The sequence below is a fragment of the Carcharhinus amblyrhynchos genome, chromosome 7, assembly GCF_965287045.1.
Source record: "Carcharhinus amblyrhynchos chromosome 7, sCarAmb.v2.hapA, whole genome shotgun sequence".
Classification (NCBI taxonomy): Eukaryota; Metazoa; Chordata; class Chondrichthyes; order Carcharhiniformes; family Carcharhinidae; genus Carcharhinus; species Carcharhinus amblyrhynchos.
Window position 1 is genome coordinate 59,817,644 of NC_137330.1, and position 13,377 is coordinate 59,831,020.

The 13,377-nt window shown below is 39.3% G+C and overlaps 1 protein-coding gene across 3 annotated transcripts in view; it reads right to left on the bottom strand.

Moving 5' to 3' along the window:
* Positions 1-11,565: 11,565 nt before the first annotated feature.
* cd2ap (CD2-associated protein) overlaps positions 11,566-13,377 on the bottom strand; it is a 231,083-nt gene continuing 229,271 nt past the window's right edge. For all 3 annotated transcript variants that reach the window (XM_080192426.1, XM_080192425.1, XM_080192427.1), the window contains one exon: positions 11,566-12,595. In XM_080192426.1, the coding sequence (XP_080048552.1) occupies positions 12,554-12,595 (42 nt within the window). In that variant the 3' untranslated portion in view covers positions 11,566-12,553. The remainder of the gene's footprint in view (positions 12,596-13,377) is intronic.

Sequence of the window (13,377 nt, forward strand, 5' to 3'; positions counted from 1 at the left end):
AAAAAAGGGGCATAAGTTTCTCCATCACTGCCTCCATTCATCTACCTGATGCAGGTCACATCCTCCTGTCCCTGAGCACTGACCAACCCTATGGGTCTGTCTAACCTAAGTGGAGTGACTGCCTCCTGGAACAAAGTATCCAGGTTAACTCCACAATGTCAGCAACTCAGACTCCAGCTCAACCACTTTGAGTCAAAGTCAAAGATAGAGTAGAAAATGCTGATATCATGCTCTGTAATGTCCCTGTTGTACTGCATGCATTCTGCCCATTCCCATTTGGATGCACAGAATATGAGTATTGGTGACAAATTGACCTCAGGTGTGAAAACGTTTTTGCCTTGGAATATCACGTTTTTTTAACTGGTTGGTGATGTGAAAACCAACTCCTGCTGAGGAGCTGTGGATGATTTCTTGCACTATAAAATATTAAACAATTCTTGCACTTGTCAGACAGTTCTTTTTCAAAAATATGAAATAAAATGGACATATTTGCTACTGACAGAAGCAGCATTGTGTTGCCTCATGGTTCCAACGATCATTCTCTCCCTTGTCTCCAAGTTGTTTCTCACTTCTTTTCCATATTCATGGTCTAAAGTACCAGCATCTTCTTTCAGGATATTTACAATTCAACTCACCTTGAGCCTTCACTTCCATTTCTAAACACTAGCTTTCAATAGTGCCACCTGGACTCTTTCTCATGAAACTGCTGGGAGGACTAACACTGTCTTCCTGCGGAGATCTTTCTCTCGTGAGCTGGGAAAATCCCTAAACTATATTGAGTTCTTCTGTAGCTTTCTGATAGTAACACTGAAAAACATTGTTTAAATATTGTTTAACTTAGCATCACTCAGGATCGGAAGTCAATTAGAAATGTAGCAAAGATAAAGTCAATAGGCTTCATATAATGACAAGTTAGGGACAATAAAAGCCACTTGGTTCATCTAAGTATATCCATCCATGAAAAGCCCCAGAAAAGGCCCAAATCCCTCCATCAAGCCCTTCATCCTCAGACAAGTGTGAGATATTGCACATTGGAAGGACAAACCAAGGTAGGAAATTCAAGGTAAATGGTAGGACAGTGAAGAGTGCAGAAGAATAGAGGGATCTGGGAATTCAGATACATAATTCCCTACAAGTGGTGTCACAGGTAGATAGGATCGTAAAGAGTGCTTTTGGTATATTGGCCTTTATAAATCAAAGTATTGAGTATAAGAGTTGGAATGTTATGGTGAGGCTGTATAAGACATTGGTGAGGCTGAATTTAGAGTATTGTGTGCAGTTTTGGTCACCTAATTACAGAAAGGATATGAATAAGGTTGAAAGAGTGGAGAGAAGATTCACAAGGATGTTGCTGGGATTTGTGAGTTACATAGAAAAGTTGAATAGGTTAGGACTTTATTCCCTGGAGTGTAGAAGAATAAGGGGAGATTTTATAGAGGTGTATAAAATTATGATGGGTATAGATAAGAGTGAATGCAAGCAGGCTTTTTCCACTGAGGCTAGGGGAGAAAAATACTAGAGGACATGGGTTAAGGGTGAAAAGTTTAAAGGGAATATTGGGGGGGGTGGGATTCTTCACACAGAGAGTGGTGGGAGTGTGGAATGAGCTGCCAGATGAAGTGGTGAATGCGAGCTCATTTTTAACATTTAAGAAAAACTTGGACAGGTACATGGATGAGAGGGGTGTGGAGGGATATGGTCCAGATGCAGGTCAGTGAGACTAAGCAGAAAAATGGTTCGACACAGCCAAGAAGGGCCAAAAGGCCTGTTTCTGTGCTGTGATGTTCTATGGTTCTATGGTTCAATGGATAAATAGTAGCTTCCTATAAAATCATAACTTCTCTGCAAATCAAAGAATGACAAGGTGCTTTAAGATAATATTGTATATTTGCTACTGAAATTCAAGCAAAATTTACAATTAATTTTACACTATGATTAATTCACCAAAACTGTCCTAAAACTTTACAGCCATTATTCAGTGAACTAATTTTTGTCATTTTCACAGAAGAAAGCAATGAATATAGACATTGAACAATCCATTGTTTTAGTAGTGACTTCCAGATTAGATCAATTTATTTACTTAATGCAAGGAATTAGCACCTGAGGGCTTCAAACGAATGATGTCATGTATTCAGGCAGCAAAATATAAACAATTGAGAGTATCTTAGCCAGAAAAGCTGAAGCTTTCTTATTTGATATTTTATTAATGCAAAATTCAATTTGTGATCAAATCATGTGATTGTGGACATCAGTCCCTTTTTATTTTGCGTGAGAAATCTAAATGTATGGGAGGAGAAAAAAATTATTGCCTTAAATGAAATTTTTAACAGATGGGTAAAAGCTACTTTTATGCTCAGTGGTACTTTGGCAATTATAGATTGGGGTACCTAACCAACCAGGTGGGCATTTTTCTTCTCTGCAATCATCTTCAGCTGTTTCAACAATGACCTTCCTGCCATTTAAGGCCAGAATGGGGATCTTCACTGATGTTTGCTGTCTTCTGTATCACTTGTAGTACCTCAGATACTATAACAATCTGTACCTGCATACAACAGGAACAACATTGAAGGCTCAGGCTGATACATTGCAAGGAGCACTCACATCACACACATGCCTGGCAATGAGCTTCTTTAACAAGAGAGAATCTAACCATCTCCCTCTGACATGCCAACAAGATTGCTGAATTCTCCACCATCAACATCCTGGGGATTACCATTGACCAGGATCCAAACTAGCCCAGCCGTACAAATATGATATTACAACAGTCAGGAGCTGGAATTCTGCTGGCAATAACTCACCTCCTGATTGCCTGAAGCCTGTCCATCATTTACAAAGGCACAAGTTAGGAGTGTGGTTGAATACTTGCCACTTGCCTGCATGAGTACAGCAGCAAAAGCACTCAAGAAACTCAACATCATTCAAGACAAAGCAGTCTGCTTGATTGGCATCCCATGTCATCTTAAAATATTCACTCTCTCTGCCAGCACTCAGTGGCACTAATATGTACCATTCGTTGTAACATACCTTTAAAAGATATCAGCGTAGCATCACCAGAATGGAAATATGTTATGAGATACAGACTTTGTTTCACTTTTGCTTTCAGCCGTGCACATAGATGGCTTAGATGTCTTCAAGCTTTCTACCAATGTACAAGTGTTCTCATGTACCTAGTCTTAATGAATGAGCCTAACTGTGTTTACTCAATTTATTATGAGTGATTGGTACCTTTTGCCTTGTACAACAGATAAGACTAAAGTATTATATCATTACAGTGACACACCAGCCACAATAGGCATTGCAGCATTTTGTCAAGTTTCCTTCCACAGGACATTCTAAATACATGATCTCTACTATTTAGAAGGCATATGGAATCTTGGCATTTACTGTTAAAGGATTAGAATATAAAAATAGCAAAGTGTGGCTGCTACTGTACAAAGCATTAGTGAGACTACACTTAGAATATTGTGTACAGTTTTGGTCCCCTTACTTGATGAGGGGTGTGACTGTATTGGAGGCAGTTCAAAGGAGGTTCACTAGATTGATTCCAGAGATGAGGGCCTTGTCTTACGAAGAGAGATTGGGCAATTTAGGCCTATACTGCCTGGAGTTTAAAGAATGAGAGGTCAAACTAAGGTGTACACAATAAGGATGATTGACAAAGTAAACATGAAATGGATGTTTCCTCTTGTGGGGAATTCAGAACAAGAGGTCATAGTTTTAGGATAAGAGATGGCAGATTTAAAACACAGATGAGAAATTACTTTTCTCAAAGGGTGGCGAGATGGTGAAATTTGCTGAGAGTGCTGGATACTGGCACATTGAATAAATTTAAGGAAGAGGCACCAAACTTTTAACTAGCAAGGTTTGAATTGTTAGGGTGAATGGGCAGGGAAGTGGAGTTGAGACTGAGGTGAGATCAGCCACGATCGATCTAAATGGCGGGGCAGGCTTGAGGGTCTAAATGGCTTACTCCTGCTTCTAGTTTATATGATTCTCATGAACAAGGTTAGCAGCCAGATGGGAACATCACTCCTGCAAATTCTGCTCTGAGTCACACTACTGAGACTGTATTACCATTTCTTCATAGTTGCAGGCTCAAAAACCTGGAGATCCTTCACTAATAGCATATGAACTGCAGCTCACCACCACTTACTCAAGACCAATGAGGGTTGAGCAACAAATATTGGACTTGGCAACAATAGAAACTAGAAATGAGTAGGCCATTTGGCCCTTCAAGCTTGCTCCACCATTCATTTTGATTGTGGCTGATCATCAATTTCAATATCCTGATCCCTCTTAACCCTTTAGTTAAACATAAGAACATAAGAGATAGGAGCAGGAGTAGGCCATCTAGCCGTTCGAGCCTGCCCCACCATTCAATAAGATCATGGCTGATCTGTCGTGGCTCAGTTCCACATTCCTGCCCTCTCCCCATAACCCTTAATCCCCTCTCTTATCAAAAACCCATCAACCCGCGTCTTAAAAATATTTAGCGAGGTAGCCTCCACCACTTCAACGGGCAGAGAATTCCAGAGATTCACCACCCCTTGAGTGAAGAAGTTCCTCCTCAACTCCGTTCTAAACCGCCCCCCCTTTATCTTAAGGCTGTGCCCCCTAGTCCTACTATCCTTTCTGAGTGGGAAGAGTCTCTCCACCTCTATCCTATCCATCCCATTCATCATCTTATACGTCTCAATGAAATCTCCCCTCATTCTTCTAAACGCTAACGAGTACAAGCCTAGTTTATTCAGCCTCTCCTCATAGCTCAACCCCCTCACCTCCGGTATCAGCCTAGTAAACCTCCTCTGCACTCCCTCCAAGGCCAAAATATCCTTGCGTAAGTACGGCGCCCAAAACTAGAGCTATATCTAATTTCTTCTTGAAATCAGATGTCCTTTTGGCTTCAACTACTTTCCATGGTAGTGAATTCCATTCACCACCCTCTGGTTGACTTGCCATAGCTATTCATATTCAATGAACAAAAAAAATCCAATGCAGAGAGTCACCAGGAAGGGCACTTTTCAGGGTGAGGGGACTAGCATGAGAAGAAAAAGCAGATAGTAGAGAAGCAAAGGAAGACAACGAGGTGGGAGAATAAAACATGGGAGAGAACAACATAAAGAAGTGAGGAAGAAGGTGAAGATGGGGTGAAGGAGAGAGGGATGGAGAAAGTGTGGGAATGAGGAGAGGACAGGAAGAAGGGTGGAGAGGGGAATGAGGAGAGAATATTGAGGAGAAAGGACTGAAGAGAAGAGAGAAGTGGGAGAAGAAAAAATGGAAGGTTGAATGAAGGAAAAATAGAGAAAAAAATAGAACTGTGGGAAAAGTGGGTGTTTACTAGCATAATATATGGATTTTGGACTTTTGATACATTTCCTTCTGAGACTCTTCAGCATTATTTGCGGTTTACCTCCCTCATCATTCCAAGACAGTGATCAGTGAGTACTTACGCAGTGTTTATACAAAATAGACTCTTCAACTCCTCCACTGACCACAGAATTTTGTTGTCTAAATTGAACAGCATTCACATGATATTAATACTGGGAAATACAATGAAGAGTGTTTTACTAGTTGCATTTATTCATTCTATATTGCAGTTTTGTCCATTGGGTAGTTGGAGGTCATTAATGTTTTTCTATTTCTGACCATTTCAAATTCCAAATGTTCAAAGAGACAGGATCAACCTTAGACCTGTAGACATTTATTTTTAGTTCTAGTATCGATTGGTTGGGAATAAGTGCAAAATTATTAGGATACATAGAATGTTAAATCATTTATTGCAGTCTGCTTATTAACCTTTTGGGGAAATGTTCTGGAAGACAAACTTTAACTGTGTAAATGTAATCTTGTATGCTTCTTTTTTTGCTAATGAATAATTTAATTCTAATATTTAAAGTCTCCAAAACTGTTACTGAAATTTGTGGCTCCTGACTTCAGTGTACATATTTTTTCATTGCAATATACAATTTGAAAATAGTTGTGATTGCTTGTCAGGGTTCTCTTTTTGGGATTTGGCTCACATAACACTTAGCATCTATCTGCTGGATCATGCGAACATGAGAAACAATCTGAATGCAGGAATAAACAATGAGCATTACCGCTGCCACACAGTACAGCATTCTACACAAGTGGAGATGGGGCTACACAGGAGAAAGTCACCACACATAGGTCAGTCAGTACCCTTGGCAGGAAACAAAGCTCAATTTGTTCATGGTAGCTGATTATTTGTTAGTGCCACTGTTGGCACTATGGTGTGTATTGCCTGCAGGTACCCTTGGGCAGCACGGTGGCACAGTGGTTACCACTGCTGCCTTACAGCATCAGGGATCTAGACTCGCTTTCCGGTTTGAGTCATTATCTGTGTGGAGTCTCAGGTTCTCCCCGCGATTGCGTGTGTTTCCTCAGCGTATTCTGGTTTCCTCCCATATTCAGAAAGCTGTGGCATGTTATGTGCATTGGCAATGCTAAATTCTCCCTCAGTGTACCCGAACAGACATCGGAGTGTGACGGCTAAGGAATTTTCATGGTAACTTCATTGCAGTGTTAATACAAGCCTACTTGTGGCACTAACAAATAAACTTTAAACTTGTGCTGCATTGCATCCAGCTTGCTATTAGTTCCGAGGCTATTACCATGTCGGAGTGTCAAAGCCGGCAAATTGGTTGGTAAAGTCATGTCAGTCCAGTCAATATAGTTCTGTTGGCTATCAATTTATCATGACATGCTTTTTTCCCCATCCAACGTTTACAGAATACTGCAATTGCTTATGGACCATCAGTGCAAACCCACAGACACTGCAATCATGCCATCAGGTCTACTGTTACAGCCTCCCTTGGGAACTGGAAACATTACGTGTTATTTATCTGACAAAGCAAGGTATAAGCATGCTATAATTATGGGTGTGAATGTACTAGCAAATGGGTGCAGAGCTACATTGCAGTGATTCATATTGCAGTTCATAAAATGTTCACATCCAGGGTTGAGAAACACAGGTGTACAGACAGCAATAGTGCAGTGGATTTTCTGACAGTCTCCCAATGTCTTAGTCCAGGTAAGTCCAGACCAGGCAGGGAAAGCAAATATCCTTTGCTAAAGGGCATTGGTGAACCAGATAGGTTTTTTTTACAACAATCAATGGTTTCATTGTCATCATTAGACTTTTACTGAATTCAAATTTCACCATCTGCCATGATGGGATTCGAACCAGGGTCCCCAAGAGCATTACACTGGGCCTCTGTATTGCTAGTCCAAAATTCCACGGTGCCACTGCGTCCTGACGAAATGGGCAATTCTCACATTCATTTAAAAATGGCTCTTTTAAGATAAGACTAATCTTTGAGGTGTTACTGCACTTTAGTGACTATCACTTTCTATTCAGTTTGAAAGGGCAATGAACAGGCAGAGTGGATGTGAACAAATGGTTGGCCAGAAGAATTTAAGACAAATCTTAAGACTATGGTAAAGCAGATAGGTCAAAGTACAAAGAGATCTTCTTTCCCCAAAGCTGCAGCATATTCATGTTTTATTTATATAATTTCAGATAATAGCTAAAAGACACTTTTGTGCAATGTTACATAGCATCAGGCATCTCAGAAAATTATTAAACTTATATTGCCTCATTGCTGTGCAAGTGTAAGCGACCTCCAAATTTATAGACAAGAGCAGTTGCATTATTGAAAGCTGTTGGTTCATTACAAAGCACGGAAGCAAATGATACAGATGTGCAACAGTTCTCATACAAACTAACAAAATAAGTACAGCAAGTTTTAATTTCAGTATATTTGGGAGATGTGTCTAGCAAGACATTCCTCACTGACCAAAGAGTTTATAGTGCACCCAAATCTTGTAGCAACCTTGTATTTTTATTCGTTCCAAGGATTGCTGTGCTGGCTAAGTCAGCATGTGTTTCTTATTCAATAATTGCCCTTGAAAAGATGATAGTGATCCATGTTCTTGAACTGCTGCAGCCCTTATAGTAGAGGCATACATACTGTTAGGAATAGTTTCAGGAGTTTGACCCAACACCATGAAGGAACAGCAAAACAGTTGCATGGCTTGGAGGGGAACTTGCAAGAGGTTGTCTTCCAATGCATCTACTGGCCTTGTCCTTAGAATCTATCTGATAGAGATTGTGTCATTGTTACACAGCACAGAAAAGACCCTTTGGCCCATTGAGCCTGCGCTGACAATAACTAAAGGCACCCTAATTGACCTGCTCTTGGAGTCACAATATTTAAATGGCTGGTACAGTTATCTCTGGTCAATGGTATCCCACAGGATGTTGATAAACAATAGTAATGCCATTGAATTTGAAGGGGTGGGAGATGGATGCTTTTTTGTTAGAGGCTGTCATTGCCTGGTGCTTCTGTGACATTAATGTTACTTGTCACATCAGCCCAAATTGAATGTTGTCCAAGTTTGGTGCTTTTGGACACAGACTGTTTTAGTATCAGCATTTTGTGTTTTTTATTATACCTACTCTCTGATGCTCAATTTGGATTCCGTCAGGAATATAATGTAGAAAAATGTGAAGTTATGCACTTTAATAGTGTGCTGATTGTGGGCTGTCTCTTTAAGTCAGCACAGCAATAGACATCTGGCTTGAGGAACCAGTGGGAACTGAGATTGACATGGAGAAGGTGGAGACCTCTCTCAGGCAGAGTATATTTGGAAGTCATGGATCAAACATGTAAGGACTGGAGCAGATAGGCAGGTTGCTCCAAGGAAACCTAGAGATGCAAACACCTGTACCAAGTTTATCCTTATCAATACCTTTTATTCCTAACAAAGCCAGAATTGTATTGACAATGCCTGGAATGGCACTACGTAACAGGTAGGAAGAATAATATACTTAAATAATTATTTAAAGAGAGAGTGACTGTAGCACAGAAGGATTTGGGGGTCCTTGTGCATAAATGACAAAAAGTTAGCATGCAAGTTGAGCAAATTATAGGGAAGATAAATGAGAAGTTGGCCTTTATTTGAAAGAGAATGAAGTATAAAAATAGGGAAATCAGCTGAAACTTCACCATACTTGGAATTTACTGAACAGTTTTGGTCCCTATTTCTAAGGGAAGATATTTTGGCATTGGAGGCAGTTCAGAGAATATTTACAAGATATGTTGGGATTTGCTTACCAAGACAGGTTGAGTAGGTTGGTCCTGTACTCATTGGAGTTTAGAAGAATAGGATTCTCAGGGGGCTTGACAGAGTAGATGCTGAGAGTTTCTCCTTGTGTGAGAGTCTAGGACCAGAGGGCATAATCCCAGGGCAAAAGGTCACCTGTTTAAAAACGGGGCAATGGGAGAATTTCTTCCCTTAGAATGTAGTGAATCAGAGGGCTGCAGAGGCTGGGTCATAAAAGTGTGTTCAAGGCTGAGTTAGATAGGTTTTTAAATCAGTAAGGGAATCAAGGGTTATGGGAATAAGAAGGGAAAGTGGAGCTGAGGATTATCAGATCAGAAATGATCTCAGTGGTGGAGCAGACTTGATGGGCCAAATTGCCTACTTCTGTTCCTACACCTTACTATGGTCACTCAGCTCCTAATCTCATTACAGCTTTGGTTCAAGTATGGAGAAAAGGAGCTAAACTCCAGAGGTGTGGCAAGAATGACCGCCCTTCACGTCAAGGCAGCATTTGATCAAGTCTGGCATCAAGCGCTAGCAAAACTGGAGGCAATGGGAATCAGGAGGACAATGTCCCAATGGTTAGAGTCACACCAAGCACAAATGAAGATGGTTGTGGTTATTGGAGATCAATCATCTCAGTTCCAGGATATCACTGCAGGACTTCATCAAGGTAATGTCACATGTCCAACCATCTTCAGCTGCTTCATCAATTAACAAGTTCAGAAGTGAAGATGTTTGTGCTCATGATTTCACAATGTTTAGCAGATTTGTAACTCCTCAGATACTGAAGTCCACGTCCAGATGCCACAAGACCTGCACAATGTCCAGGCTTATTGTTTAAGCCACAAAAGCACTGGGCATTGGCCATCTCTAACAAGAGGGAACATAACCAGCTCCCCTTGACATTCAATGGCAGTATCATTGCTGAATTCCCCACTACCAACATCTTGATGGATTACCATTGGCCAGAAATTGAACTGGAATAGCCACATAAACACTGCGACGACAAGAGCAGAACAGAGGATAGGAATCCTGCGACAAGTAACTCAACTGACTCTCCAAAGCCTGCCCACTATTTACTAGGAACAAATGCGATGGAATACTCCAATTGCCTGGAAGAGTGAAGCTTCTACAATACTCAAGAAAATTGACACCTTTCAGGACAAATTAGCTCATTTGATTGGCACTCCTGTCACAAAATTTTACTCCCTCCACCACTGATGCAGAGGTAGCAGTGTGCACCATTTACGAGGTGCATTGCAGGAATTCACCAACAGTGACAGCACCTTCCAACCCCATGACCAGTACCATCTAGAAAGACAAGGACAGCGGACACATCAGAAATCCAACCTGGAAGTTTCCCTGGCCACCATCCTGTCTTGGAAATGTAGTGCAGTTACTTCACTATCACTGGATTAGAATCCTGCAACTCCTCCCCTAACAGCACTTTGGGTGTACTTATACTACATGGGCTGCATCAGTTCAAAAAGGCAGCACACCACTACCTTCTTGAGATCAATTCAGGATGGGCAATAAATGCTGGCCGAGCCACCAAAACACACATCAAATTAAACCAAATTAAAAAATAGCTTTTTCTAAAAAAGCATTACATTTTGCTTTTTATTGCTTCTTTATATGTTAATTGTTAGCATGCTGTTGCATGTTATAATAGGGTACCTTAAGGGACAACAACATATACTCCTGTAAGATACAGCAGTTGTTGACATGTAGGCAATGTCATATTACATAAAAAGGTGTGAAGCACAACTGACGCAAAAGGGAGAGCAATTGTCAGTAAGCATTTGAGGGGACAGTCAGTCATTCTGATGAGAGATAGGGAGCAGCCAGTTGAAAAAATATTTCACAATTTAATTGTTTAGAAATTGTCATAAATGTTCAATAAGTTATATTAATAGAGGAGCCATACAAATTTAAATGAAACCATTTGGATGATAATTTCTAGTGCGGTGGTCCCTTACAAGATGCAATTAACTTAATGTCTAAAATAATCAATGATTTTGTATTTACAGAATTCCAAGTAATTCTTCCAGATTATTGCAGATCTATTTGTAAGGAAACAACCACAAAAGTATTTGTTTTAGCCAAATCAGCCTTAAAAAATGGTTATTAAAATCTTGCAATAAGTATGCATTATTGCACAACTTTAAAACAAATTATGAAGAAAACTTGATTATGAAAGTTAGAACTTGGACTATAAAAATGAATTACAATCAATTTTTCTCATTTTATCAGGCAATATGTAAAAATAAAAGTGGATGAGCCATAAATTTGAAAGGGTTTACAGGGAATGGGATGTTATAAACAACTAATGCATTTATAGAACAATTCATTGTACTTTGTTTTTGTACTGATGTGTAACAGATGAGAAAGAAAATCAGTATATGGATTTTTAATAAAAATGATTGTCATTCATGATCGTTTGTAATGAGTTTTATTGCAGCAAAGGACTGTTGAAAATCAGTCCCCAATACCACTTATTTTAAAACCTCTCTAGGAGCAAACGATTCCATGTAAAAGCAATTAAAATTTGAGTTATTTTGCCCCCTTCAGAAATGTAGGTTTCTTACTGCATCTGCAACATTAACTGATCAGAAAGAGAGGACCACAGGTAAACAGAAAATAAACATAGTCTTGAATCATAATTCAAAGTAAACATAATAAAAATGCAACTGATGTTTGCCCATTTCCTCAGACCCTTTTGTAAAGGCCGTAAGCTCCCTTTATTGCAAGTAATGTGTAAATAACCATTTAAATTATATAATATAACCTCAGATATGAAAATACATAGTTTTACTTTGCATAGGGAATTGGTCTGTAGTTTACATTCCTTTGTCCCTTAAAACCACCAACTTTATATATTCATTTAATACTTGTATCTGCAGGCTTCAATCAGGCACAATAGTGTTTACCCTGGATAGGAAAGCTAAAATAAATTGTATACAGCAAGATTAAACTCTCTTTCCTGTAGAGAAAAAAAACTAAAATCTATTAAGCTCTTTCCCATTTAGCTGAAAATACCTATACGTCAATCTTATACAGTTTTGCAAAACTATAACAGCAGAATTTCATTAAAAAAATTAAACTACATCTTAATCAAAAATTAAACATCTCTGACCCCTTTATACAGATTCAGTAGTACAGTAAGCAAACTCAGACATTCACCGTGAATGCATAGTCTGCAAATCCAGCACAATAGCAGATAAGGCCTCTAAATCTTATTGGCGAAAAATTTACATCATACAATTATACCCAGCTTTATAAAGTTATATCATAATATCTGACATTTTCATACAGGACAATGATTATAATAAAAGGGGGAAAGTATTTCAAAGTACTGGTTCTCCTGGTTATTTGCAGAAACTGAGTCGAAGCAAGTTGTCCCAAATATCGAATGGAATGTAGCTCACGTGGACTGGACAGCTTTCTTCAGTTTATCTATCTCCAGCTATAAAAAAAGTGACCATTATTTAGATACACAAAAATTTAGAGAACATTTAATTTTGTGAAATCAGTGGAAAAATCCAAATCATGGACATTCTGAAGGATCATTATTGGTAGTATATTCTGCTTTGCTGGAGAGATGTCAAGTCCCAGCAAAATCACGTGGTTACCTCATAGCCACAGATGCAACTTTCAACGAAAGCATGTAGTTGGTAATTAAAAATGGAAGGTCTTGCTAATTATTCTTTAACAGTGCAAAGCACAAGAGATGGTGTGGGTCAGTTGACCGTTAAATAACAATAGCTGATCTTCCAATTTAATTTTATCTTTATGAACTATCCCCATAGCTCTTGATTCTATTAGTATTCAAAATTTATCAATTCTATTCCCCCCCACCTTGAATGTACTGAGAAACTAAAGTCCTCTGGAGTAAAGAATTCCAAAGATTGACAACCTTTGAGTGAAGAAATTTCTCATCTCAGTCCCAAATGGATGACCCTTATTCTGGGACTATTGATCACTGGTTCTCTCCACTTACCTGACGAAGGGTCAGAGGCCCAAAAGCTAGTGGCTGTGCTACCAAATAAACCTATTGGACATTAACCTGGTGTTGTGGGACTTCTTACTGTCTCGACTTTCAAGTCAGGGGGAACATTCTTCTAGCATCAACCTTCTCATGCCCCTGAAGAATTTTGTTTCACTTAGATTATCTCTTATTTTTCCATATGTTAGGGATTACAGGCAAATTCTACTCAACTTCAAGACAAATCCCTTCTGCCAAGAATT